This window comes from Ursus maritimus, unplaced genomic scaffold (assembly GCF_017311325.1).
Source record: "Ursus maritimus isolate PB19 unplaced genomic scaffold, ASM1731132v1 scaffold_14, whole genome shotgun sequence".
Classification (NCBI taxonomy): domain Eukaryota; kingdom Metazoa; phylum Chordata; class Mammalia; order Carnivora; family Ursidae; genus Ursus; species Ursus maritimus.
In genome coordinates, this window is record NW_024423786.1 from 49,268,568 (window position 1) to 49,294,758 (window position 26,191).

At 54.9% G+C, this 26,191-nt stretch overlaps 4 protein-coding genes across 7 annotated transcripts in view; 2 read left to right on the forward strand and 2 right to left on the reverse strand.

Moving 5' to 3' along the window:
- Positions 1-1,263: 1,263 nt before the first annotated feature.
- On the reverse strand, positions 1,264-7,698 carry CCDC159 (coiled-coil domain containing 159). Of its 3 annotated transcripts, XM_040629296.1 has the most exons (13): positions 7,439-7,698; positions 5,575-5,693; positions 5,233-5,459; positions 4,469-4,502; positions 4,082-4,167; positions 3,909-3,990; positions 3,522-3,717; positions 2,857-2,924; positions 2,704-2,780; positions 2,240-2,361; positions 1,943-2,025; positions 1,492-1,605; positions 1,264-1,330 (listed from the first exon to the last, which is right to left on the reverse strand). In XM_040629296.1, exons 1-13 carry the CDS (start codon positions 7,447-7,449, stop codon positions 1,326-1,328), a joined length of 1,224 nt encoding a protein of 407 aa, XP_040485230.1. In that variant the 5' UTR covers positions 7,450-7,698; the 3' UTR covers positions 1,264-1,325. The 3 variants fall into 3 exon arrangements, with proteins under 3 accessions (XP_040485230.1, XP_040485231.1, XP_040485228.1); XM_040629297.1 differs by lacking the exon at positions 1,943-2,025; XM_040629294.1 differs by lacking the exon at positions 1,943-2,025 and having other exon boundaries at positions 1,264-1,605.
- A 2-nt stretch (positions 7,699-7,700) lies between these two features.
- On the forward strand, positions 7,701-10,196 carry TMEM205 (transmembrane protein 205). 2 transcript variants are annotated; one of them, XM_040629298.1, is made up of 4 exons: positions 7,701-7,850; positions 8,411-8,519; positions 8,625-8,788; positions 9,831-10,196. In XM_040629298.1, exons 2-4 carry the CDS (start codon positions 8,420-8,422, stop codon positions 10,134-10,136), a joined length of 570 nt encoding a protein of 189 aa, XP_040485232.1. In that variant the 5' UTR covers positions 7,701-7,850; positions 8,411-8,419; the 3' UTR covers positions 10,137-10,196. The 2 variants fall into 2 exon arrangements, with proteins under 2 accessions (XP_040485232.1, XP_040485233.1); XM_040629299.1 differs by having other exon boundaries at positions 7,786-7,930.
- Positions 10,197-11,314: 1,118 nt separating this feature from the next.
- RAB3D (RAB3D, member RAS oncogene family) lies at positions 11,315-20,538 on the forward strand. The gene is made up of 5 exons (XM_040629300.1): positions 11,315-11,515; positions 12,859-13,125; positions 13,783-13,901; positions 13,990-14,114; positions 17,616-20,538. Exons 2-5 carry the CDS (start codon positions 12,898-12,900, stop codon positions 17,801-17,803), a joined length of 660 nt encoding a protein of 219 aa, XP_040485234.1. The 5' UTR covers positions 11,315-11,515; positions 12,859-12,897; the 3' UTR covers positions 17,804-20,538.
- Positions 20,539-22,469: 1,931 nt separating this feature from the next.
- TSPAN16 (tetraspanin 16) overlaps positions 22,470-26,191 on the reverse strand; it is a 15,748-nt gene continuing 12,026 nt past the window's right edge. Inside the window, 1 exon segment of the mRNA XM_040628270.1 lies at positions 22,470-22,652. Coding sequence (XP_040484204.1) covers positions 22,470-22,652 — 183 coding nt within the window.

Here is a 26,191-nt window from a genome sequence, read left to right on the forward strand (position 1 = left end):
CATACATGGACCATGACACGGATTTGCACACCAAGCCACACGAGAAAGGCGCATGATCACAGCCACACACTGAGACATAAAAATGGGCCCCCACACACCATCAGAAGGAACACACAATGGCAGTCATATGCACACAACCGTACAGACACCAAGACAGCCCCACACAGCCACAGTGATAGCAGTCACAACAACACAGCCACACACACCCTCGGAGTGACACCCATGATGACAGCCACACAATGACAGCCACAGGAGAGTCACACACACACCACACAGACCACACAGGCATCCCCAAAGCCACACAATTACAGTTATACAACCACACACTGACACAAAATGACAACCACACAATTACAGTCACCCTCACCAACGCCGCTTGACTTCTCCGGCCCGGGGTTCCCTCTCCACGCTCCCCTCCCCGAGCCCCGTTCTCAAGCCCCAGCTCACTGCCTCCCCTCCCCCTCCCTGCGCCGGACCCACAAGGGACCCGAACAGCAGGAGCTGAACCCTGGCGGGACAGACAGACCGAGGGTGTCTGCCCGCGAGAGGGGGTGCCGGGAGCGCCCCAAGCCCCTCTCCCTCACCGGCTCGAGGCTGTCACGGTCTGAGCCCCCGCTCCGCTTAGACGTCACCCGGGTGGCAGTACGAACGGACGGACGGCAGGCCCCGCGGGCGGACACAGAGATGGGAGACGCCGTCGGCCCGGCAGCGCCGCGCAGACTCAGGGAAGGGGAGAGGGGCGGGGCCTGCGGGCGTCTCATTTGCATAACCCCGTGGGGCGGGGACTCGCGTCGTCTCATTAGCATGGTCCGGGGCGGGGCCTCTGTTGCTCTTGGGGGCCCGGAGAGTGTTAAGACAAATTTGGGAGGGAATGAAGGATGCAGGTTGAGGGAGAACTAGGCGGTGGGGGCGCTGAAGGGAAGAGGAGGGCCGGGTGAGAGCGTGACCCTGGACCTCGGACCCTCCCTCCCCGTGCCTCAGTTTCCCCTTTGGGGCAGTAGACTAGAGCACCAGGGCCCCCCAGAAAGGAGCTCCGGTGGCTAGTGTGAAGGAGCCTGTCTGGATACTCATATCTGGACAGTCTGACCCCTGACCTTGTTATATATTAAATTTGGCCTCACACTGTCCCCTGACCCTAAGTCTACACATTCTGAACCGCCTCTGGGGTCCCCACACCCTCCCCAATACTGGAAAGTAAACTGGGTGTGGGTGTGGTCATTCTCAGGCACAGGAGGCAGCAGGAGCAACAGTCCACAGATGAAAGAGGGTCTTGGCTAGTTTATTTTCTCTCTGGAGGGGTCTTCAAGGAGAGCAGTCCCGGCTGCTCAGGCTGTGGAGAGAGAGTGGGTCAGGGTCCAGCTTGGTCCAGAGGACCCCAGGGCTGGAAATCAGGAGCAGATGCCCAGGTTGGGAACTTCGAGGGTCCATACTGTGGCATTGGAGGGCAGGCCAGGAAAGGAAGTGTTGGGTAGGGCAGGGGAGGTTCCATACCAGATGGGAAGGAGCGGCTCTTGCTGAACGGTGGCTGAGAAGGGTCCTGGTCTGAGTCTGAGTCTGAGTCCCAGGAGGGGAGCAAAGGGCTCAGGCCTCGGTGCCCCTTGTAGCCTGCAAGAGCGACAGGTGCAATTCTGGCCTTTTACCCACATACCCTGAATGTGACCCTTGAGTGGCATCGTGATCAAGGGCCAGTGTCCCTTATGTCACTTGAATGTGACCCAATGTGAGACCAAAGTATGACCTCAGTGACCCTTGAATTTTACCCCACGGATCCTTTAAAAAGATCCCAGTGACCTTGAGTGACCCCAGGATAGATACCCTTAATGGGACCCTAGAAAAAGCCCCAACAGATGTGACCCCCAAATATAGCCTCTGAACATGACCTCCATGTGTGAAACTGGAGAATGACCCCCCACACCCCAGACTGCGCCTCATCCCCCCTCACCCCGGAGGTTCAAGGCCCTGGGGCGGCCCCCTGAGGACATGGTGAAGCCATCGAAGCAGTTCTGCAGCAAGTGCACAGCAGACCTGTGGGGAGATGGGGAGCTGGGGGCCCTGGGGGACTCCCGACCGCTCAGGGCTGGGGCAGGGCGGCCCATGGTGGGGACCAGGGGTCAAGGGTGGAGGGTGGCCTGGACTCAGGTGGGTTCCAGGTTCTGGTGTCGCTGCTTGATCTGATTGGCGGGAGGGCAAGGCAGATGAAGGTCAGGAGTCAGAGATTAGAGTGGGAGCAGGGCATCACCATATGTCACTCAGCTCCTTTTGGAGGTCATCCCTCCAGGAGCCACTGCCTCCTGGTGGCATCTCCTCAGTCTCCGGCCAGTTGGATGTCTCATATCCCTGCTGCTTCATCTTGGTCAGGACCTGAGGCCAAGGGGTGGGAAGTGTGTGTGAGGCAACCATGGTCATAACACTAATGGTGAAAAGTGACCCTTGTTTAGCACTGATGACATGTCAGGCTGCCCTCAAAGTGTTTAGCATGCAGTTCATGCAGCTGCTCCTTCAGGTAGGGATACTGTGTCATACCCATTATGCGGAGAAGGAAACTGAGGCCCAGAGAGGTGAAGTGACTTGACCACAGTCACACAGCAGCTAAGCGACAGAGCTGAGATGTGAACCCAGTCCTTCCGGCTCCGGTATGACAGTGGAGGCCAGCAGGGATTCCCATGTCCCCAACTCACACAGGGTCCCACCCTCTCTGCTCACCTTGCGGCACTTCACCTGTGTCTTCTGCATCTTCTGGATGTTTACCAGGTTCTCTGTGATCTCGTCCTCCTGAGCCTCTGTGGGGGGAGGGGACTCAGGGGGGCCAGAGCCGCAGGAGGACCCCCCTCCTGGCCGCGGGCCCCAGGCACTCACGCAGCTTCTGGTAGATGAAGGTCACCTCCTCCCGCACCAGCTCCAGCTCCTCCCACAGGAACTTTTTGCTGAGGGGACAGTGCAGCCTAGACCCACACTCCCTGCTCAGCCTTGGGCCTCCTATTTCCTGGCCTTCTGGCCTCCCATTTGCCCACCTGCCTCCTCAAGCCTCCTCCAGCTCCCATGTGCCCATCTCCCCAGTATCTGTCCCCTTTCCCAACTTGCCTGCCCACCTTGCTCCTCCTACCTCTACTCCCCCACCTCCAACCCCCCAGCCCCTTGTCCCCTCCTCCTGACCTCCAGCCTCCCATTCTCTCAGCCTCTCATTGCCTGGCCTCTGTCTCCCCACCTTCTGCCCCTCCGACCTCCCATACTCTCCAGCCTCTGCCACCCTCAATCTCTCCTCCCTTCAGCTTTCCATATCATGTCCAGTTTCCTGATCTCCTAGCCTCCCTCCCCATCCCATCTCCAGCTTCCTGTCTTCCTCCTCCTTCCTCCCAGCTTCCCACGCTGCCCCACTGCCTCTCATCCCATCTTGTCCCTCAAACCTTCTATAGCCCCCAGGTCCCCTTACTCAGGCCTCTCCCACTTGCCTCATCCCACATCCCACCTTGGGCTCCCTCCCCCTGTCCTCCCTTCCCTCCCACAGCTTCCAGACTGCCCACCTGTCCCGGATCTCCTGGGCCAGCAGCTGCAGACAGCGAGTGGTGCGGGCCCTCTGCACCTCCTCGCTGTCACGCAGGGTCTTCTGTAGCCCCTGGAGGCCTTGAGCCAGGGCCCCATACAGCTCCTGCCGTCCCTGCTCCACGCCCCACTTGTGTCCCTCCTTCTCTGTCTGGCGGCTCACAGGACTCAGCACCTCTGCAGATGAAATGGGATCATGACTGGGCCCCAACCACACCTGAGCCCAGCTTTGAACCCAGCTTGCCCTAACCCTGGCCAGATCCTGACCTTGACCTTAGACTCACCCAACTTCTTTCACCTTGGGCTAACATTGCTGACCCCAACAGGACCAGCCTCCAGCCTGACTTTGACCCTTGGCCAGTCCTCACCTTCAAGCTGTTGGATCTTGATTTGCTGCAGACAGCTCTCCTTCTCCAACATGGTCACTGAGTGGTTTAGGAACTCAAACGCCTGTGGGGAAGAGGTCAGGCTTGGGGGCAGGAGGGGGGGCGGGGTGTGGACAGGGTCAGAGGCCACCAAGGGCAGGGCAGAAGAGCCTCACCTTGGTCTGGGCCTGTAGCTGGCTCTTGAGTGACTCCAGTTCACAGCGCAAGAGCTGGGAGTCGGGAATCATCATGGTGGACTTAACTATGAGCAGAGGTAAGGGTCAGCCGAGGCTAGGAGGAGTGGGGGCAGGGGCAATGTCAGGTCAGAGGTCAGCAGAAGCTCAGGGGAGGGCGAGGGGCAGAGGGTCAAGTAAAGAGCTAGGGTCTGTTGAGGCAGAGGTAGAGGGAGGAGTGGAGGCGAGGTCAGGGGCAAGACTCAGCTGAGGCTGGGGCAGGGCTAAGTGGGCAGCAGCGGTGTGGTTCCTGCCAGGCTAGGGCAGAGGGTGGAGGTAAGAACTGGCAGGTCTCCCACACATAGTCTTGTCTGGAGGGAGGGTTCTCACCTTTGACTTTGGAAGAGTTGGTCTCCAAGGGTTTCTAGGAAAGGGGGACATGAGGGTAGTAGAAATTCATCCCTCTGCTTCTCCTTGCACACCCCAGCCCATTGTGTGGGGGTTGGGTATGAGTTGGGTCTGCTAGGGGTTTGGGTGTCCCGGACCCTGAGTGCAGGCAAAGCTGCCTCCATGCTTGTGCATGCACCCCTCCCCCACTAGGCCACGCATGGTGGTTTGTCCCGTGTGTGTGCGGGCCTGTGGGCCGCCCCTGACAGCACACATGCAGAGCCCTATCTCTGGCCTGGGCTCAGGTAATGGCCCTCCTCCTTAAGGGCGAACGTCATAGGCAGTGTCTCCAGGGAGCTCCAACAGCCCCGAAGCACAACTGCACACAATCATTGAAACACATCTACAGCTGCACAAGCTCAGACACAGGCCTGCATGCCAGGTGGTTAAGACCCTCAGGGCATCCACTCACACCCAACTCAGACACACAACCACAACCACAGACACACAGGCAGTCATACCCAGAAACTATCACAGACAAGATCTCACTAAGAAACACAATGACACATCTGCTCCATTCATCCCTTCATCCCTTCATTTAAGACATTTTTAGTGTGGGCTGGCTGAGCGTTGGGTGCTGTTCTAGGTGCTGAAGTCACACAGTGCAAGGGTTCCTGAGAAAGACACCCCCCCCCAATGTCCCCTCCCTAAGCCCCACAGCAGTAGATTGTGGTGTGGCTGGGAGGGGTTTCCTGTGTGGGGGTGACCTTAGCTGAGTTGTGATGCCTCTTCAGAAGGTCCTGGTCATTACACTGCTCCTGTGAGTCTGGGTTCAGGAAGATGGGAGACCCATAGGACTGAAGCTCCAAGTCCCTCTCTAGCCTCCAGTCTATACTTGGCACTGTGTTCTCAGAAGCATCTGGCCTCAAGATCTCTGGCTCTGGGGTCCTGGACCAGTGAATCGTATAATCCAAGGTCTTGTCTGAGGAAGAGCCTGAACAGGGGTGGGGTTGGGGGAATGAGGGAGGGGGTGAGGGCTTTCTGAGGACCAGCCCAGAGCACTCCAACCCCTCCCAGCTCCCCAGCCCCAGGGAAGCCCCTCAACAAACCCCAGTACTTGTCACAATTCCCGTTAGCAGGCAAACACCCGTTGGAGGGCAAGGGAGATGAGCAGTAGCGGGGCACAGAGTAGTCAGTGTCCTGGGGTAGGCCAGCCAGAAGAGGGTCGCTTCAACAAGGGGGAACAGGGGGCAGCACTGAGACCGGCCCCCATGTCCTGACACTCCCAGACCTTCCCTGATACCTCAGAGAGGCCTCAGCCCTGAACACAGGGCCTCCCAGCTATGGCAGGAGCAGAAGCTGGATGAAAGATGATCCCAGACCCAGGCGTTGGGCTGGGTAGTGAGTAGAACCCCACGGGAGAGAGTGAGGCCTCAGAAGACCCTAAAAGCAAAAAAGGATCTTAACATTGGGCACTAACGGAAGGGCATTCCTGGCAGGAAACAGCGTGGACAAAAGCTTGGAGGTGTGAAGCCACAGGCTCCGTGCTGGTCAATTCAGGATGGCTGAAGGAAGGGTCCAAGAGGAAGCTGGAGGGGGTTAGCAGGGCAGCTCAAGCAAGGCATTGAAAGCCAAGCAGGGAAGTTTAGATCTGGTTCCCAAGGTAAGTGGGAGCCATGGAGTATGAGCAGGAGAGACAGGCCATATCAATTGAGTAAATGTTAGCAGAATTGGGGCGGAAGGCCTGTGCTAGGAGAGGCTGGGAACAGGAGAAAACTCAGCTCTGGGTCTCACATTCATACCCACTGTTCAACATTCCAGTGTTGTCAGGGCTGGCACAGATGGAGACCTGGGGCAGGTCTGGAAAAACTTCCAGGTGAAGAGCATTTTGTCCTGAGTCACACTCAGCCAGAAAGCCCACACTCTAGAAAGCCCACTTTCTCTTCTGCCCTCGCTGGCTCTTTGGTGTCCTTCCTCTGGCCCAGTCCTCCTGGAAGTCTGCTATATACCCTTCAAAACTCTAGTCAACGTTTTTTCTGTAAAATCTTCCTTAATCTTTTTTCTAAGCTCATATTTTCTTTCTTTCTTTCTTTCTTTTTTTTAGTTTTTTTAATTTATTCGACAGAGATCGAGACAGCCAGCGAGAGAGGGAACACAAGCAGGGGGAGTGGGAGAGGAAGAAGCAGGCTCATAGTGGAGGAGCCTGATGTGGGGCTCGATCCCATAACGCCGGGATCACGCCCTGAGCCAAAGGCAGACGCTTAACCGCTGTGCCACCCAGGCGCCCCCTAAGCTCATATTTTCTGAGCACCTCACTGAGCGCTGGGCACCATCCTAAGCACTCACTTCCCACCGGTTTTATGACATAGGAGCTTTCCTTCTGCCTGAAATGTTCTGGGCTACCCCTTCCAGAATCACTGTCTCGGGAGGCCCGCACTTCCAAAGGCAGAGCACCAGGATGATTAAGCGAGGGGACTCTCCAGCTGGGTGGCCTGCGTTGGAATCCTAGCTCTGCCCCTCCCAGGCTGTGTGATATTGGAGTGTTACCGAACTTCTCCATGCCTCAGTGTCCCCAACTATAAAAATGGGATGCCATACTATCCACCTTACTGGGTTGTTGTGATTAAGTTAATTAGTCTATACCAGCGCCTGACATACAGTAGTGGGAAACTGTCCTCGAACGTCACACTAAGAACCTGGGAAACTGGGGACCAGAGGAGCCCTGGGAGGCTTGAAAAGGAAAAGAGAAGATGCATTTCTGAGTGCCAACTGCAGGCAGGTCCCCAGTCGAGACTCCCCTCCCTTCCCCCTATCCTTCCCCCTTCCCCTCCCCCATCAGCAGTTTCTCCCGCTGTCTCCGGGAGAATTCTTCGGGGGAAGGGGGCGGGGTCATTAGCCTGAGCCCCGCCCCCGGGGCGAGAATCCTGCGCCCGCCGGGCTCCAGACCCCCTTCCACCCCCACCTACCACATACCACCTGCTCATGCTCTCCCCTCAAGGACAGCGAAGCCAGTCCCCAGCTGTGACGCTGAAATTTGATCCCGTGGGGACACCATCGCATTAAAACGCGCAAAGCCCAAAGGTAGAGTCACAGAGAGGGGTGGGGCTGACATTTTAGCTCCGCCCCCGCCGATGCAGCCGAAGGCCTTATTGGCGCCTTCCCGCTTCCGCAGATCTTAGGAGCCGCGCTGTAATTGGATAAGAGCCAGACTAGGGGGTGGGACTCCAGGCTGGTTTCCGCTAATCGATTAGTCAAAATCTAAGAGGGCGGTACGAGAGGCGGCAGATCTACAATCCAATTGGCTTCGGACTTAGCTGGGAGGCGGGATGAATTCTTGGGCGGTGACTCAAGAGGTCCGCGGGCCACCTGGGAGCACCGGAGTGAGGTAGCGAGCCCAGCCCACCAGGCCCCCGAGATCTGGCCCCGGCACTTCTGTTCTCGGACTCCTGGGTGCTGCGGGTTGAGGTCTGGGTGCAGTGATAGGGTCGCTGTCCTTGGATGAGATTTGGGGTTTCCCGGGATTAGATGGGGTGTCCGGGGGTGCTTTGGGATCTTCCTAGTGATATTTGAGATCCTGAGATGAGAGCAAGGGTCTTTACTGTTAGAATTAGGTCCCTGGGCTGATTTTTGGGAGTCACGGGGGCGGATATCTGAATACCCAGGGCTGCGAGTTTGAGTTGCTGGGGCTCATTGAAATTTCCGGGTCTCAGAGGCAGCGCGGACGCTAGGGTCCAGAAAGCCTGAGATCTTGAGGGCTGACGTTTGGACAGATGGGGTTGGAGGTTGTCTCTGGATTGTTCTGGGTCTTCCCCACCCTCATTCGCGGGCTCGTATCCCTGATCTCTCTCTCCTGGGTTGGCCGTGACCCTGGCCATGAGCAGGCTCACAGGCCGAAGACCATGGGGCAAAGGTAAAACTCGGAAACACCCGGTGCCTCTTTCCCAGGCCTGCAAGATGGAGGAAGGCGGGAATCCAGGAAGCCTGACTAAGATGGTCTATCTACTGGTCTTGTCAGGGGCCTGGGGCATGCAAATGTGGGTGACCTTCGTCTCAGGTAGGGACCCTCCACCTGGACATCATGGGTACCCAGGGCGGAGATAAAAATGAGAGGGGGACCTGGAAGTGTCCTAACAGGCGTGTGGTCCCCTGTACCCCACAGGCTTCCTGCTTTTCCGAAACCTTCCCCGACATACCTTCGGCCTCGTGCAGAGCAAACTCTTCCCTTTCTACTTTCACATCTCCATGGGCTGTGCTTTCATCAACCTCTGCATCTTGGCTCCACAACATGCCTGGGCTCAGCTCACATTCTGGGAGGCCAGCCAGGTATGCGGGCTTAGGCTCCACTGTCCTCTGGAGACTCGTTCCCAGGATCCCACCGAGCACCTATGGCTACACCTTTGTGAGAATTTTAACAAACAAACAAACAAACAAGCAACTGTACCTTCCTGGTGGATATGAAGCTGGGCTCTGAATACCCTTGAGCAGTGCACAGCCTGCACAACCGTCCCTACCAGCCCTATCTATCCCTCAGTGGCTCCCACCTGGCTGCTGCTCCCTCTCTTTCCTCTGGCTGGGCCTGCTGCCAAGTTGTGGTGACTCAGCTGGGTTGGGGCAGTGACCCCAGCTCATTGTTTAAAAACCAGCCTGACTGGGAATTTACAGTCCCCCACTCCCATCCACACATTTTCCCAGCCACAAGGAAGGGAACCATCTCTGCATCTCATATTTCTCTATCCTGCCCTCCCCCTGCCCCCATTATGTTCCTCAGATGTGGCCAGTTGAGGCCTGACAGGGGTTTCAAGAATAATCCCAAAGAGACAGGAGAGGATTTGGGGTAACTAGAATTTCAAGGACTTTCAGTTCACTCCCTGTGGGCCCAATCTCAGCTTCTGGAGTCTGGGCAGGGACCATAGAAGAGACCCATCTCTTCTATGGTCCCTGCCTTAGGCTCTCTTTGAGGGGAACAGTTATGGTGCTCTGTCCCAATTTGAGGAAGAGAGGTTCTGCCCGGAGATACCCCCAGTTTTGGGGAGCAGGAGGGGAGGAGACAAGGCTGTGTTGTGGAAACTTCCAGTCTGGGTATCAGAGGAGGAGAGGCTCAGAAGGTTTTGGCAGGGGCGGGGGGTAGTGAATAGAGGAGATAGTGGTGGAGCCTTTCCTTAGGAGCTGCTGTTTTCAGGGTATGAGAGCTGGAGCTCTGTTCGGGCCTCTAGACTAGGTTTGGGGAAAGACAGGGAGGCCTAGCTTTGACCTAATGCCATCTCCCACCCGCCTCTGGGCTTTGAGGATGCAGGAGGACCCTCCCTAGGACCCCTCCGGCCTCCCGGGCGTGACTCACCTTGTCCTCCTTCCACCATCCTGCCAGCTTTGCCTGCTGCTGCTGAACCTCGTGCTGTCCGCCATCAATGCCCGCTGGCTGGAGCCCCGCACCACAGCTGCCATGCGGGCCCTGCACAGGGTGGAGAAGGAGCGGGGTCTGGGTGGGGAGGTGCCTGGAAGCCACCAGGGCCCCGACCCCTACCGCCAGCTGCGGGGGCAGGACCCCAAGTACAGTGCCCTCCGCCAGACCTTTTTCCGCTACCATGGCCTGTCCTCCATTTGCAATCTGGGCTGCCTCCTGAGCAATGGGCTGTGCCTTGCAGGCCTTGCCGGGGGCCTCAGGAGCCTCTAGCACCGGCTTCCCCTCCGGCCCTGCTGAGGCCCCGAATGTTAATAAACACTTCTTCAGAAATGTCTGCTGTCATTTTTCTCCAACTGGAAAGCAGGCAGAGGGGTGGGCGAAGGTAGAGCTGAGGGCCTTCATTACTGCATTCATGTGGCACGTTTCGGAGTGTTAGCTATTACAGGCCCTAAGCTCTTCCTAAAACGGTGCTCATTTATTGAGCACCTGCTGTGTGCCAGGCATGACACTAACCCTTGCACATACCGTGTATTATTGTAATAATAGCTGGTTCTGATCCCCAGGGGACAATCATATTTCCCACCCCATCGATATGGGGGATGGCCACATGACATGCTCTGGCCAAGGAAAGGTGAAGTCAGCTCCAAAGAGAAGTGTCCAAGGGAGTGCGTGATTAGCAACGTTTTTCCTTCAGCACAATGACCAGTGTGAGTGAGAAGCACACCTTGGGTGCTGAGTGCCACGGAGACTTTGGGGGCATGTCATCTCCACGCATCCATGTGGCTTTTGAAGGGAGTACTGTTGTTCCCCCGAAGCAGTGGGGACTCAGAGAAGTTCAGCAAGTGGCTTCTGAGGTAGTTGTTGGGACTTGACTCCAGCAAAGCCTGCAGATCTTCTCACGGCTGGAAGAAAATTCGGGGGCCTCGCCTGAGCCCCTATGCCAAATTTCCTCATTGTGTGGCCTCAGGCAAAGAGGTGCCCTTCTCTGAGGCTCCATTTCCTTATCTGGAAAAGGTTTAATTCCAAGAGCCCTTCGGAGTATTTCGCAGGGACCTAGCCCACTTTAGGGTCAGGCATCGCACTTTCAAGAAACTAGATCAGATCGGAGCCTTCACACAACCCTGTGAGGTAGGGATTCTTGTTATGGACCGCTGGACTGATGGAGGCAGCAGGCCCTCGAGGTTAAGCAACACGTCTCAATCTAAACCGAGCTGGAAAGTGGGGGAGCTGGGATTCGAACCTGACTCCAGAATCCACGCTCTTCACTTCCGTGCAAAGTGTAGAAGCTCTACGTATAGCTAGAAAGAGTGAAAAGTTTATTGTTGGGGGGCGGGCCCTAGGCTGCTCCGAGCTCGGTGCGGCTTCCAGCCCCTCCCCCACTGCTTTCGCAAGCCCCGCCCCGGGCTCGGCCCCGCCCCGCCCTCTCCCGGGAGCGGCCCCTCCTCCCCTGCCTGGGCGGAGCCGGCGCGGGATCCGGGTGGCTGCGGGCAGCGACTGTGGCAGCGGCTGCGGCTGCGGGGTCGGCGTGACGCGTGGGGCCAGGCCGCAGCGAGTTCGGAGGAGGAACGCCCGCGGGCAGCGCCCCCCGCGACGCGAGGTGACCTCTTCCGAGGGACCGCACCCCGCCCCGCACCTCCGCGTCCCAGCAGGTCTGGGGGACCGGGGGCTAGAGGGAGGGCCCGGGGCCCGGGGAACAAAGGCGGGCGGTGGGGGAACGTCTTTTCCCTCGCCCCCACCCAGCTGGGCTCCTCCGGGAGCGTTAATGGGGCGCGGGCGGGGCAGAGAGCCCAGCTGGGAACAGGAGATGGGACCATATGGTGATGGGAGGAAACTCCTGAGCCCCCTGCATCGGCGGGGGCGCCCCAAATCCAGCAGGGGGACAGGGCCGAACCCTCCGGGGACCCTTATCTAGTGCCAGGCGTGAGGGAGGGTGGGCAGATGGTCAGGAAGAGGTGGGACCTGCTGACAGGTGGGCTGGGGCTGGGGGATGGGGTAAGGGCCCCAGCCTGGCAGCCCTGCCCAGCATGGGGAAAGGCTTCCTGCTTCTTGTCTTCCCCTCCTCGAACTCGTTCTCCCGGAACACCGGGTGGGGCCGAGGGCTGGGCAGGAAAGCGGGCAGGTTCGGTCCTCTTTTAAAATGGGAAAAAGCCCCACAGGCGGTTGAGAAATAGCTTTGCTAAGGGTTCCTCTGCCAGCGTGCCCTCCATTCACCCAGGCCTCCTGGAGCCTCCCTGTGCAGCTCAAGGAGTAGCCGTAGACAGCTGGAGAAACTGAGGCCTAGGGAGGCCATGAGGGCTAAGGGGGTGTCCTGGACCCAGATGAAGCAGCCCAGCTGTGGGGACAGATTGCCAGGAAAGGAAGGAACAGGGGTAGAGGGGATGGTGGTGGTGGGGTTCTTATTATGTGGCTCCCTTAGAGTTGAGGACTGTCACTGCAGCCTCTGTGGGCTCGGGCTGGGGTGAGTCAGCTCTGTCCCGAGGGAGACAGGGCCCACCCCTTTGACAAACAGACGGTGGTAGGACCCATTTGGGGCTAGAGCTGGGCTTTAAACCTGGCCTGTATCCACTGAAACCCCCTTCCCCTTGGAGGCCAGGGATGGGGTTAAACTCAGTGTGTGGGAGGGTGGTCAGGGCAGGTGTCCCTGCCAAAGTCAACACCCAGGCCCTGAGGGGGGGCTCTATCCAGCTGGCAGGTCCCCCTCCCCCCAGCCCACACCTGGGCCGAGCCAGCTGCTCACTCTGGGGCAAAGTCCACACCTGTACCGTCTGTAGGGTCTGGTTCCTCAGTGGCCGGAGGAGGCACCCCATGTGCCCCCCACAAGCTGGGCCCTGGCATTGGATAAGCATCCCCATTTTCCAGAGGAGGACCCTGGGGGCCAGAGGGAGCAAGCGATGCCTCTGAGGTCACTTGGCCTCCAAGTGGCAGAGTCAGGATTTGAATCTGGGTCTGGTGTATACACTGGAGCCATTCCTGGTGTTTTCTTTTTCTGCAGGGCTCCAGCCCTCCCCCCCGCAGGAGGCTCTCTGCCAGGATGGCATCAGCCGGAGACCCCCCCACAGGCCCACGGGATGCAGCCGACCAGAACTTCGACTACATGTTCAAGCTGCTGCTCATTGGCAACAGCAGCGTGGGCAAGACGTCCTTCCTGTTCCGCTACGCGGACGACTCCTTCACACCTGCCTTTGTCAGCACAGTGGGCATCGACTTCAAGGTCAAGACGGTCTACCGCCATGACAAGAGGATCAAGCTGCAGATCTGGGTGGGGCAGGCGGCGATCATGGGTCTGGGGCAAGGGACAGGAGTCCGTGTGCTGGCCCAGGAGGGGCTGGGGTCCTCCAAGGAAGTCCATGGGAGGGTGTAGGGCTGTGGAGGGAGGCTCCGGGTGAGCGAGAGTGGGCCGAAGTCAGGAAGAGGGCTTGGGGTGGATGTGAGAGTGGGGGGCGGATTATCTATGAGGTGAATTCTTCAGGACGAGGAGGATATGCCCTGCCCTTTGGGTCTGAGGGGCAGACGGTTGCTAACCCAAGGTGGGTTAGAAGTCCTGGTGACCATGGGGAAGAGGTTTGGGTACCATCGCAGGATCCCCCACGGAGCCTGTGTGCTCCTCAGAGGCTCTGGCTCCCAACATGGCCGCTGGTAAGGATTGTCATGGTATCGCGCACCGGGATGTCTGCATCGAGACGGTACTCTCTGGCCCAGGTGGCTCTTGTATGGGGTCACTAAGTCTGTTCTTAGAGACGAGGTACAAGTCTGTGAGAGGCCACTGACCCCTCAGACTGGGAAGCCCTCAAAGGCAGGGCAATGCCTCCCATCAGACAGGGGCTGTAAGCACAGGGTGGTGGCCTGCTTAGGGCCCTGCAGGGGTTGGGTGGGGAACAGGGTTGTTTCTAGAGCCCTGCCCCTGCTGTGTGCCTAGGACACGGCGGGCCAGGAGCGCTACCGCACAATCACCACAGCCTACTACCGCGGAGCCATGGGCTTCCTGCTCATGTATGACGTTGCCAACCAGGAGTCCTTCGCCGCTGTGCAGGACTGGTGAGTGCTTGCGGACCACTGACACCCTGACCTTCGCCCTCTCCCCCTGACTCTTCATTTCTATCCTAATGGCCCTCAAACTCCACAGGGCCACACAGATCAAGACCTACTCTTGGGACAACGCTCAGGTGATCCTTGTGGGGAACAAGTGTGATCTGGAAGATGAGCGGGTCGTGCCTACTGAGGATGGCCGGAGGCTCGCCGATGACCTTGGTTAGTGCCCAGCCTGGGCCCCAGACCCCGCGCCTCCCAGAACCAAAGCCCAATCCCCCTGCTTGGGTCCACGGGTCCAACCACAGTCATCAACCCTCTGCCCTTTGAGGCTCTGCTCAGAAAAATACCCACAGGTGTGCCACCTGCATTTCATTTCAGAGAATTCAGTGACAGATACTCCCCACCTCCCCACTGCCCTGGGAACCCAGACTGGGCGAAAACATTTCTGGAAATGTGTCCTGCAAACATCCCACCCATGTGGGAAGTGGCGAATAGGTCAAATCACAGACAGCACTGTTGGCAGGCGGGGAAACAACTGTTAGCAACCTCCTGTATCTCACCGTGGGGGAAGCCTCGAAACATGAGGCTCCGTCTCTCGGTAGAATATACTACACAGCTGTGGAATGTTCTGCTGGGGCAAGATCTCTGGGATATCGGGCTGAGTGGGAAAAGCCAACTGCAGAAAAGTGGGCTCGACGGCTTCCTTTAGTCCACGCTCCACGCTCCGCAACTGTTCTCTTAAAGGGCCAGATAGGAGATATTTGCGGGTCATAGAGTCTCTGGCACCACGCTCAGCTCTGAAAGCAGCCAGAGAGCTTACAGGAACGAGTGTGTCTGTCGGTAAAACTTGGTTTATAAAGACAGGCGATGGGCCGGATCTGGCCTGTCACTCAAAGTTTGCTGGCTCCTGCAGGAGTGCATAAAAATATATACGAATAAGAATATATACTTAGGTTTGTTCGAAGAAACTCCGGCAGGATACAGAAGGATCTAGTAACCGTGGTGACCCATGTGTATTCAAGAACTGGGGACCAGGGCACCAGGGTGGGGGAGGAGTTTTCAGGCTACCTTTTTGAATCAGGTAAACGGAAATTTAGGCTAAAAGGAGATATTTTTTTAAAGGTTTTATTTATTTATTTGAGAGAGAAAGAGAGAGCATGAGTGTGGGGGGAGGGGCGGAGGGAGAGGGTGAAGCAGACTCCCAGCTGAGTGGGGAGCCCCACCCAGGGCTGAGTCCCAGGACCCTGGGATCATGACCTGAGCTGAAAGCAGACGCTTAACGGACTGAGCCACCCAGGCGCCCCTAAGCTAAAAGGAAGTCTTGCCTGGAGTATTCTAGTATTCTAAGCCCTCCATAGAACTTTCCTTGCAGGAGGCAATGTAACCACCACCACAGGCGAGGGTGGGTTAAGGACCCAGACTCAGGAGCCCGAATCCCATTCTGCACACTAGCTGTGTGACCGTGGGCACATCACCTCCCCTCTCTGTGCTCCCATTTCTCCATCTGAAAAACAGTGGAAACCGTGTCTCCTTCAGAGCGCTGTTAGAAAGTTGAAATCAGCCAACACTGGCCGTGACATTGACTCGTATTCTGTCTCCATCGCTCTGTGATCTCGTATCGGTAACTTCAGCTGTCTGGGCCTGCACTTCCTCCTGGGTGAACTGGAGATTGTAAGAGCCCCCGCTCATGAAGCTGTCAAGGGGACTAAGTGAGTTATGACGTGTGAAGCCGGTATCACAGTCTGGCACCCAGTGCAGTTGTAGCTAAGTGGTAGCTGGCATGATTGTGAACTGTTGACGCTGGCACACAAAACTCTGGGCACCACACAGTGGCCCACAAATCCTAAAGTATTTACTATCTGGCCCTTTACGGATAAAGTTCAGGGACCCTGGACTATACACAGTCTTCTTTCTCTTTTTTTCTGTCTATTCGTTGGACAAACTGGGTCTTTGTTCGATGGAATATCTCCCTTTTGAGATCTGGCTCTTTGCTCCCTCATGGTGTCATTTGACCTGCTCCTCTGTTCCCTGTGTTTTCTGGGAACTCCAGCTGGGGTCTCATTCCCAAGTACGATGGGGAGTCAGCCTTTGCAGCTGGGGCCTCGATCCCCAGTTTCCCTGGAGCTGGCGAAATCAGCTATGATTTCCAGCCGTGGGCTGGAATACTTGCGGGTGTTGCCCCCACCTTGCAGAGAACATCTAGTGACTGGTGCTGAGGGGGCTTCCTACTCTGTCATTAAGTTTAAAATATTGGCATACAGAGCAGGAGACAGAATTTGATTCCAGTTTTGTAGGGAAAAAACGACACAGGCATGCATCACGCACACATGCACATAACCCTACAAACCCAACCCCAATAATTGTGTATTTATATTTAAAAAAAAAGGTGGAAAACAAAATATCAGAACACCTGTAGTAATTGCTTCTGGATGATGAGATTACAAATAGCTTTTATATCCATCTTGATATTTTTCAGTAGTTTCTGACTTCAGTGAATTTCTCCACTGCGTATTTATAATCAGAAAAAAAAGTATTAAAGAACTCAGATTGTTTGGGGCAGAGCCACACACAGATAAGGACATGCCAGTCTCGCCTAGGAAGACAGTGCTCGGGGTAAGAGATCTGAGTTCATGGCCAGCCTCCGTCAATCAATCAATCAATCAATCAGTCAGTCACTCAGCAAGTGGTTTCTGAGCATCTGCTCTGTGCCAGGCACAGGCCAAGGCAGACAGCAATCCTGCCGTCCCGGAGCTGGCATTCTAGTAGCAGAGACGGATAGTAAATGCATGATTACACACACATAATTATTTAATTGTAATTACATTTTTATAGCACAGCCTGACCAGTGCTGGGATAGCGCCCTGTTTACGCTGCACTGAGTGTAGCATGGTGGGCGTTTGTCTGAATTTCTGGCCCAACTTGGTGGGTGTGGTGGGTGTCGACCTATCAGGAACCATTCGGGGGTAGCTGCCTGTAGGCAGAGCTGGAGCCAACCTTTTAGGGGTGCGGGAAGGATTGTCAGGTACACCTTTTTTGTTAGGTCGACAGCCCACTTCTTGTAGCTGAGGGACCATGGGCAAGTCCTCAAAGCCTTTGCACTACCTTCCACCTTTGAGAGGACAAGCTTTTTTATTTTTTTTAATTGTAATTTTTTTTTAAGATTTTATTTATTTATTTGACAGAGAGAGAGCACAAGCAGAGGGAGTGGCAGGCAGAGGGAGAGGCAGTCTCCCTGCTGAGCAGGGAGCCTGATGTGGGGCTCGATCCCAGGACCCTGGGATCCTGACCTGAGCCGAAGGCAGACGCTTAACTGACTGAGCCACCCAGGCGCCCCGCATTATTACCAGTTTTAGTATATTCTGTAGGTCAAGACTGTGGGCATCGCAGACACCCCATGGACGCTGGGAAACCTGCTGTTTGTTATATGCCTGCCGGGCGCTGGAACGTTGCTAGCTGGGCTCTTAGCCATTGCTTTGTGACAAAGAGATTCTTGGAATAGTCCAAATGGGTATTGCTGCCACAGATTTTTTTATCAACCTCAGCATCGTTCCCTTTTTACAGATGAGCCAACTGAGGCTTCAAGAGACTTCGGCACTCAGTCAAGGTCCCACAACCGCGTGAAGGGCAGGCCTGGGCTTGGAAACCAGGTTTGGGTGATGCCGCAGCCCAGGCTCTGCCCTCCGGGCGTCTCACTGGTGTTCCCACCTTGTGTCCGTCCAGGTTTTGAGTTCTTTGAGGCCAGCGCCAAGGAGAACATCAACGTGAAGCAGGTCTTTGAGCGCCTGGTGGATGTCATCTGTGAGAAGATGAACGAGTCCCTCGAACCCAGCTCCAGCCCAGGGAGCAATGGGAAAGGCCCGGCCTTGGGGGATGCCCCAGCCCCTGAGCCCAGCAGCTGCAGCTGCTAGAGATGGTCCCCAACCCCTGCCCACCCCTTCCGGCCTTGGCAGGGACTGTGACTGAGGCATGAGCCACAAGGGCTGTTTCCAAGCTCAGGGCACCCCCTTCCCTCCCGTCAGCTGCCCCAGCCCCCGCATGACCTCCGAGTTGCCCGAGCAGCCTTATCACAAGCTCCACACCCTGGGGATTCTGCACTGTGGGCAGAGTCTGGGGGCGTTGACATGCACGAGCTTGCTGCTTTTCAGGAATTCTAACGGAGGGAGCATGGGCAGCGTGTCCCACCCCGTCTGGTGGAGGGCCCTCCACAGTGCCTTCCGGGTTAGAACTCCCGTCCTCGTCCATTCTGTGTGGGGCCTTGCCTGGCGTTCACGAGCTGCTCGAAGATGCTTCGTCTTCTTCCCCCTGCAGTGTGGGTCCTCAGAGTTCTTCCCTGGGGATGTGGAAGGCGACTCCTTTCTCAGGGCCCCCTAGGGTGGTCCCATGCCTGCCCATGGACCTCCTCAGACCTCAAGCTTCCAAGGCAGGGAGGTGATTTTAGCCCTTGCAGACCCTTCCCGTCTGGCCTGCAGATTCTCTGCCTGTGAGAGCAGTATTAAAGCAGCTTTTCCATTGTAAAGGGACAGGAAGTCAGACCCCCCCCCCAGCTTCAGGGACCCCAGAAGTGCCTTCTGAGCTTCCCCAGGACTCCACGTCACCCACATCCCTGCCACTGTTTTGGCTTATCCACTGCAGCATCTCTGATCCCTGGATTGACTTCTGGAACTACGGGCAGCATCAGGCTGGGCAGAGAATGGCCCAACCCCTGGAGTTCCCGCTCGGGACTTTTTGCCAGACGTTAACCTCAGAGCCAGGAACCCGGGCCCTCCCGCCCATACCTTGCCTCTCCCAGGCCCCATTTGGCTGGTGATGTTTTAAGCAAGGTCTTTCCACATCTTACATCCTGCTAGAAAAGGAAATTGAGCAATGTTCCTATCGCCTGCTCTTGCTGGCGACTTGCCAATAGAAGGACTTGGGCTCCTCCCACTCAAGGACCCTTGAAGACCCAGAGTCCCTTTTCCTGAGCCACATCATCGGTGGGGCCCAGAGATGTGATGGTTCCTTCTAATGGAGGAGTGACTCTAAGGGAAGCTCTAGGGTTGGTCTGAAGGGGCAAGAAGGCAGGATTGGGTCATTCCTGTTGCTACACGCACTTCAGGGACGCGGCTTGGGAGTGGCAGGCTGTTGGGGACGGGCTGGGAATCCGTTTCCCTGGTTGACACAGAATCAGGGAGCCCACAAGGCTGGGCTCCCCAGCGGGCAGGGGCTCCTGATAGAAGGTTATGTGCAGTCTGGAGATCTCCATCGTGATCTCCACCCCCCACCCCCACCCCCAGTCACCCCAGCTCAGTGTCCTTCCTGCCCACCAAAGTCCAGACTCCAGGGGCACGGCAACCATTTGTGCCCCGGAACACCAACTAACATCCCATAATTTGACAGCCCCTGAAGATGGTCTAAACAGATGGTTTGTGTGCCACTCCCAGCCCCTGCCACCAAAATGACCTGCGACAGCCTTCAAGATCGCAGCCTCCTCCTTCTGCAGTGAGGAAAATCTCGTGCAAGTTGCACTTCGCTCTTACCTTTATAGAAGCTCTACTTTGAATGTATTGCTAGAAGGCCCCATTCACTTCAAAGTGAGGCTCTCTCTGTAAGCCAACAAGCCAGATGACTGGTGAAATGGACACGTTTCTAGAAATACAGTGCGTTTGGGGGAACGTTTGGGGCAGGAGTCAAAAATGTTAGTTGCTTTAACATAAAAGAGAGATTAAAGCAGCTATTTCAAAACGAAACAAAACAAGCCTATTAAGATACACCATGGGCTGTCAAGATTCTGTGGGCCAGTCCATTTTTCTTAAGTTCCTTGCCAGGAAAAAAAAAATGGTGGAACAAAGTGCCATTATCTAAGGGGCAGCCAACTTGTCATAGCCCACATGATAAAAAGCAGCTTTGGCTGTGTCTTGTACCTGATGTGAAGTAAGCCTTGTGTTTACACGTGATTTTTGAACAGTTGAGCTTTAAGTAGCAACTGAGACAGCTAGCTGCCTCTGGGTTCTCTCAAAATTGGGAATAATGTAGGAGAGGTTTTTTTCGTTTCTTCTAAAAATAATGCAAGTTTTTATTTTATAATTTTTGGTGGGAGGCTTCACTCACGATGGTCTCTGGGGAACCAAAACCAATGTCCTGGGAGATCACGTGGCGGGGGAGGGGGGAGGGGGGAGGGGGCGGTGGCCGGTCAGAGGGATGGAGATTTGTTAAGTTTACGAACAAAAGTGAAGCCAAAGGCTGCGGGAAAGCCGCTTCTCAGCTCCAGGGAGATGGGTCCAGAAAGGGAGCCTGAGGCTGGGTCCTACATTCTCACCATCTGCTTTTAGCAGCTCTTCTTTCCACTGCCATGACCACGTTTGGGGGTCGGGGGTTCTGCTTTTTCCTTTTCTTTCTTTTTTGGCCTCCCCAGGGGTCACATTCTCATGTCTTTCTCTCCTACTCCACTCCCAAGACAAGTAAGGGCTGAGATTTGGTCTCGGTGTTGAAGCTCTAATTCCAAGAACTGGCTTCTCCCCTGTGATCCCAAAACACTACAGAGTGAGCTCTCGACTCGGTCATTTACGTACTGGATGTGGTTCTCCTGTGAAGCGAGTCCTTGATGTCCACTCGGAAAGACGAGCACTTCTATCCACAAGAGAAAATAAAGCCGTAATGCCCCGAAGCGGTTGTTCTTTTATTGCCATTAGTGCAACATGGTTTTCAGGAAGAGGGCGATTGATTCACAGCCAAGTAGATGGTTGGTCAAGGGCCATGCGTAACGCAGCAGGATCTGGATCAGGCTAGGGAGGAGGCTCAGGTCTGGGGCTGCCTCTAGCCAGGCTTCATGCCCACCATGGTGGCCCTGGAAAGTTTGCTGGGTGGTAGGGAGGGAGATGTTGCCCCAACTAGTCCTAGTAAGATGATCTGCCCCACACCCCCCCGACAGCAGCCAGAGGGAGCCTGTGCATAGAGGAGTTGGCCCATTGCTCCTCTGCTCAGAGCCCTCCGTGGCTCCCACTCAGAGTAAATGCCTGAGTGTTCCCTGCAGCTCACAAGGTCCCTGCATGATCTGACCTGTCACTTTCCTCAGTTCCTCCCACTTGTCCCCCACATTTGCTCTGCTGCAGTCACATTGGCCTTTCTGCTATTTGAACACGCCAGGCCCCTGCCTCAGGGCCTTTGCACTGGCTGTTATGGCTCCTTGAAGTCGAATGGCTCCTCTCACTCACCCCCTCTTTCAGGTCTTTGTGCAAATCTCACCTTCCTATTGGCCCCCCTCCCCCCCCATTTAGTACTGCAACCTCTCTGAAGTGAAGCATTTCTGATGTCCCTTTCCCTGTGTCCTCCCCACAGCTCCTAGAATCTAAACTACTATATAATTTGCTTAACTTTAACAAGTGTCTCTTTCAATATAATATTAGTTCCTCAAATGCAGGGATGTTTTATTTTTCAGCACCACACCCAGCTTAGTTCCTGTTTAATACAATAAAAAAGAAATATTTGGTGTTTGTCCCTGATTCCTGGCACATAGCTCCCAAAACCCTCGGGATCTCTGGAGAGATAAGAGTAAGTGTCTTTTGTATGCTAATGAGAGGCCTGGTGGCGGGGAGTCTCTAGGTGGCTTCAGGATGGGGGCTGGTCTCCAGAAAGACCAAGCCATGACTAAAGGGTGAGAACTATGAGCCCAGCCCCCAGACCTTAAAGTGGAGGGGAGACAAGCTGGAGATTGGAGTTAATCACCAATGGCCAATGATTTTACCCATCTTACCTAAATGATGAAATTTCCATAAAAAGCCTAAAAACCAAGGGGTGCCTGGCCAGCTCAGTCGGTTAAGTGCCTTGGGCTCAGGTCATGATCTCAGGGTCCTGGGATGGAGACCCACGTGGGCTCCCTGCTCCGCTGGGAGTCTGCTTCCCCCCCTTTCCCCTTCCCTCCTCCTCCCCCTGCCCGACATTCAGAGAGCTTCTGGATTAGAAACAACATCAAGGTGCTAGGAGGGTGGCATTTCGGGAGAGGACATGAAAGGTCCACACCCCTTCTCCATACCTTACCCTATGCATTTGGCTGTTCCTGATTCATATCCTTTCATAGTTAACTAATAATAGTAACTAAAGTGCTTCCTGAGCTCTGTGAGATTGTAATTATCAAGCCTGACAGGGAAGGGGAATTGTTGGAGCCCCCCCGATTTTGGAGCCGAGTGAGGCAGAAGTATGGGTCACCGGGAGACCCAGTACTTGGCAACTGGCATTTGCAGTGGGGGCAGTCTAGTCGGAGGGAGCCCTAAAGTTTGTGGTTATCTGCCTCAAATACTGGGTAGTTAATGTCAGAACTGAACTCTAGGGCACCCAGTTGGTGCCCCAAGAGAATCGTTTGGTGTGAAACCCCTCCACATGCACACACGTCAGAAGTGGTGTGAGTGAAAACAGTTCATTCATGACTTAGAGCAGGCGCTCCATAGATGTTTGTTGAGTGAATATATGAACTGCAGAGCTCAAGTGGGAGCTAGATCGCCGGACTCACATACTGTCCCACGCTTCTCCACTGCTTTCTGTGCCTTTGCTCTGCAGCCTTGTCCTCGTGAGGTGAGGCGAGCTTCAAGGGAACTGGTCATCTTATCCAAAGTCCCCAAACCCAGTATCCACCGCCAGCTTGGGGCCCACGCCCACGCCTGAACCGAAACTTCGGTCGGAGAGGTGGAACGTGCTGATTGGCTGGCTGAGACCACGTGACGGCCCTGCTTGGGGCCAGAAATCTGAGAGGTGGGCTGGCTCCGAAGGAAACTGGTGTGTTCTTTCCTGAAGTGGGAGGTGATTGCAGCAATGGCAAATAGAGCACGTGCTCATTTTAGCTTCCTCAAAATCCCCCCACCCCAAGAAAGATGGCAAGATTAGATAAGCCGCCATTTTGCAATCCCCAATGAGAGAACTGATTCAGGCGGTTGCGGTCATTGGGATGAAGCCCTTGGATCATTGTTTCTCAGCAGTGACCATGGCCCGCACTTAGAATCTTCTGGATGATGGGGCGCCCGGGTGGCACAGCGGTTGAGCGTCTGCCTTTGCTCAGGGCGTGATCCCGGCGTTATGGGATCGAGCCCCACATCAGGCTCCTCCGCTGTGAGCCTGCTTCTTCCTCTCCCACTCCCCCTGCTTGTGTTCCTTCTCTCGCTGGCTGTCTCTATCTCTGTCAAATAAATAAATAAAATCTTAAAAAAAAAAAAGTATCTTCTGGATGAATGTTAGAGCCCCCATACCCAGGTCACAGCCCCATCGAATTAAATCGGAAGGTGGGAGTCGGGGTGCAGACTTGGGTATTTGTGAAAGTTCCCAGAGGGTTCTTCTGAAGTACAGCTAGGGCCGAGAACTAGTGACTTGGGGAAATACGGGGGAGGGAGGAAGAAGATAAAGGGTTCACAGTAGAAGCAGGGAGTAGATCCATGCTCTTTTTTTTTTTTTTAAGATCTTATTTATTTATTTGAGAGAGAGCGAGAGACAGGACAAAAAGGGGGAGCGGCAGAGGAAGAAGCAGCGGGGAGCCTGATATGGGGCTCCATCCCAGGACCCTGGGATCATGACCTGAGCCAGAAGCAGATATTTAATGGACTGAGCCCCCCAGGGGCCCTCAGACTCTTTCTGCAATAAATCATAGGTTGGTGGGGTTGGAGAAGAGGAGGAAGAACCCGGAGCCCTGGTTTTCTGAGTAAGTTCTGGCAGCGTCGCCTGAGAAGTTATTTGGAATTCAGATTCCTGGGCCCCACTCCAGATCTCAAGTCAGAAGCCCTGGGGGTGGGCACCCCCCCCCCAGCATCTGTGCTTTAACAGAACATTCGGAGGATTCTAATGCATGCTCTAATAGGAGACATGACAAGCAAACGTGATATGTGGACCTTACTGGGATCCAATGCAAAGAAACCCAACGTGTAAGTGCCGGGGCATGTAACGTACAGCACGGTGACTGTAGTTACTAACACTGTAGTCCATATTTGAAAGTTACTAAGAGAGTAGATCTTAAGAGTTCTCATCACAAGAGAAACACGTGTAACTCTGTACGGTGATGTTCATTAGACTTACTGTGGCAATCATTCTGCAGTGTATACTAAGATCAAATCATGTTGGGGCGCCTGGGTGGCACAGCGGTTAAGTGTCTGCCTTCGGCTCAGGGCGTGATCCCGGCGTTACGGGATCGAGCCCCACATCAGGCTCCTCCGCTATGAGCTTGCTTCTTCCTCTCCCACTCCCCCTGCTTGTGTTCCCTCTCTCGCTGGCTGTCTCTATCTCTGTCGAATAAATAAATAAAATCTTAAAAAAAAAAAAAAGATCAAATCATGTTCACCTGAAACAAATAATGGCCTATGTCAATTACATCTCCGTCGAAAACCAACAAGATACCGAGACATCCATGTGAAAGACATTTTTGAGCCAATCAGGAAAAGTCAGTGGTGGCCTGGGCGTTGGGTGATAGAAAGGAGCGGTTGTGACTTCTCTTAGGTGTTGCCTTGGTCCGTTTGGGCTGCTCGAACAGAACACCATAGACTGTGTGGCTTAGAAGCAACAGACAGTCTTTCTCTCAGTTCTGTAGGCTGGGAAGTTCAAGATCAAGGCACCAGCAGATCCAGTGTCTGGTGAAGACCTATTTCCTGGGTCATAGATGGCTGGGGTTTGGTTTTTTTGATTTGTTTTTGTTTTTGCTGCGTCCTCACCTGGAAGGAGAAGCAAAGGAGCTCTCTGGTGTCTCTTTTATAAGGTACTAATCCCATTCCTGAGGGCTCAGCCTTCATGACCTAGTCATCTCCCAGAGGCCCCTCCTCCCAAGACCATCGCATTGGGGATTCTTTTTCAACATAGGAATTTGGGGGGACACAAACATTTAGTCAGGTGTGATGATAGCATTGGGGTTGACAGAGATGTATACATTTTGAGAGATGTGTACTCAAGTATGAGAGGAGAAATGACATTGTCTGGGATTCGTTTCTGAATGCTTCATCAAGGGGAAAGAGGGATCATGAAACAAACACGTCAGACTCGAGGTGATTGTTGAATCTGGGTGATGGGTATATAGGAGTTTCTTTGGACAAGTTCTTTTGTTTGTTTTTTTTTCTGTGAACATTTTAGATTTTTTTTTCACAAAATAATTAACAAAACAAGACAATTACATGAGAAGGGAGGCCATGTCCTCCCATTCAGGTCCTTAGGGCTAAAATCATTGCCCGCTAGCATGAGGAATAAAATGAAGGAAAAGGAGTCGGGATAACAGGGCTTTCCCGCATCTTTTTTTTTTTTTTTTAAGATTTTTTAATTTTATTTATTCGACAGAGAGAGACAGCCAGCGAGAGAGGGAACACAAGCAAGGGGAGTGGGACAGGAAGAAGCAGGCTCATAGCGGAGGAGCCTGATGTGGGGCTCGATCCCGTAACGCCGGGATCACGCCCTGAGCTGAAGGCAGACGTTTAACCGCTGTGCCACCCAGGCGCCCCTCCCCCATCTTTTATTACCAGTCTCTCTTCCCAAAGCAGTGAGGGCCACAGAGAAATAATGAGAGAAAATCTCCAGCATCCGGGTGGGCCCGATGTCCTGTCCTCCCCCCAGCTCTGTCAGCCTAGTTTGATGAATAACAGCAAAGTGGCAAAGAATTCCTGGCAGCTGAAATGGGAGGAGAAAGAAATATTGAACCAACTTGAGGGACCTCTGGAACCCAAATCAGCTTGGATACACTGAGAGGGGGAGTGGGAGCATCTTCTTCCAGAAAGGTGAAGGGCAGGATTTTACAGAGAGCCGAAGCCCCCCCCCCCCCCCCCACCCCGGTCAGGCTGGAGCCACTTCGAACCTGTTTCCACCATCAATCTCAGTCATGAGCAGAAGGTGGAAGCCTTCCGTGATGCACCTGGGTCATTTTCCCTTTGTTTCCCACAGATCTTATCTCCACCCTCTTCTGCCCTACCCTGGTCCTGCGAACTACATTTCCCAGAACCTTCTGCCCTTTCACTTCCTGTTAGGGTTGCCAGATAGGAAACACCTGCAGGAGATGGGAAGGCGGGAGGAAAAGTTTGGAGTATTTCTTCCCCACTGCCTCCTCTCTTCTGCCCACCCTGAGCTCTTCAACGCTGCTCCTGTGGGCAGATGGCCCCTCTTCCTTGGTTCTTGATTTCCCCACCCCTTCAGGCCCAGGAGAAGTAAAAGCTCCCCGTGTTGCTAGCCCCTCAGCGCCCCATCCCTCATTTTTCTTAACCCTGCCCACGCCTCAGCAAGGAAGCCCCTGAAAACTTCTTAAGAAGACCAGCTGGAGCTGAATTCTGTTACCTGCTGGGATCTTGACGATTATGATCTCCTTGGGGAAGAGC

What these genes read in the sequence shown, in the direction of transcription:
- CCDC159 (XM_040629294.1), bottom strand. An exon ending in GAATTGTGACAAGTACTGGG is followed by an intron (nt 5,460 to 5,574) that starts GTTTGTTGAGGG and finishes ACCCCTGTTCAG; the next exon opens with GCTCTTCCTCAGACAAGACC. An exon ending in CAACTCTTCCAAAGTCAAAG is followed by an intron (nt 4,168 to 4,468) that starts GTGAGAACCCTC and finishes CTCTGCTCATAG; the next exon opens with TTAAGTCCACCATGATGATT.
- TMEM205 (XM_040629298.1), top strand. Translation starts at nt 8,420, where the DNA reads ATGGAGGAAGGCGGGAATCCAGGAAGCCTGACTAAGATGGTCTATCTA. An exon ending in GTGGGTGACCTTCGTCTCAG is followed by an intron (nt 8,520 to 8,624) that starts GTAGGGACCCTC and finishes TGTACCCCACAG; the next exon opens with GCTTCCTGCTTTTCCGAAAC. An exon ending in CATTCTGGGAGGCCAGCCAG is followed by an intron (nt 8,789 to 9,830) that starts GTATGCGGGCTT and finishes CCATCCTGCCAG; the next exon opens with CTTTGCCTGCTGCTGCTGAA.
- RAB3D (XM_040629300.1), top strand. Translation starts at nt 12,898, where the DNA reads ATGGCATCAGCCGGAGACCCCCCCACAGGCCCACGGGATGCAGCCGAC. An exon ending in GGATCAAGCTGCAGATCTGG is followed by an intron (nt 13,126 to 13,782) that starts GTGGGGCAGGCG and finishes CTGTGTGCCTAG; the next exon opens with GACACGGCGGGCCAGGAGCG. An exon ending in GAGGCTCGCCGATGACCTTG is followed by an intron (nt 14,115 to 17,615) that starts GTTAGTGCCCAG and finishes GTGTCCGTCCAG; the next exon opens with GTTTTGAGTTCTTTGAGGCC.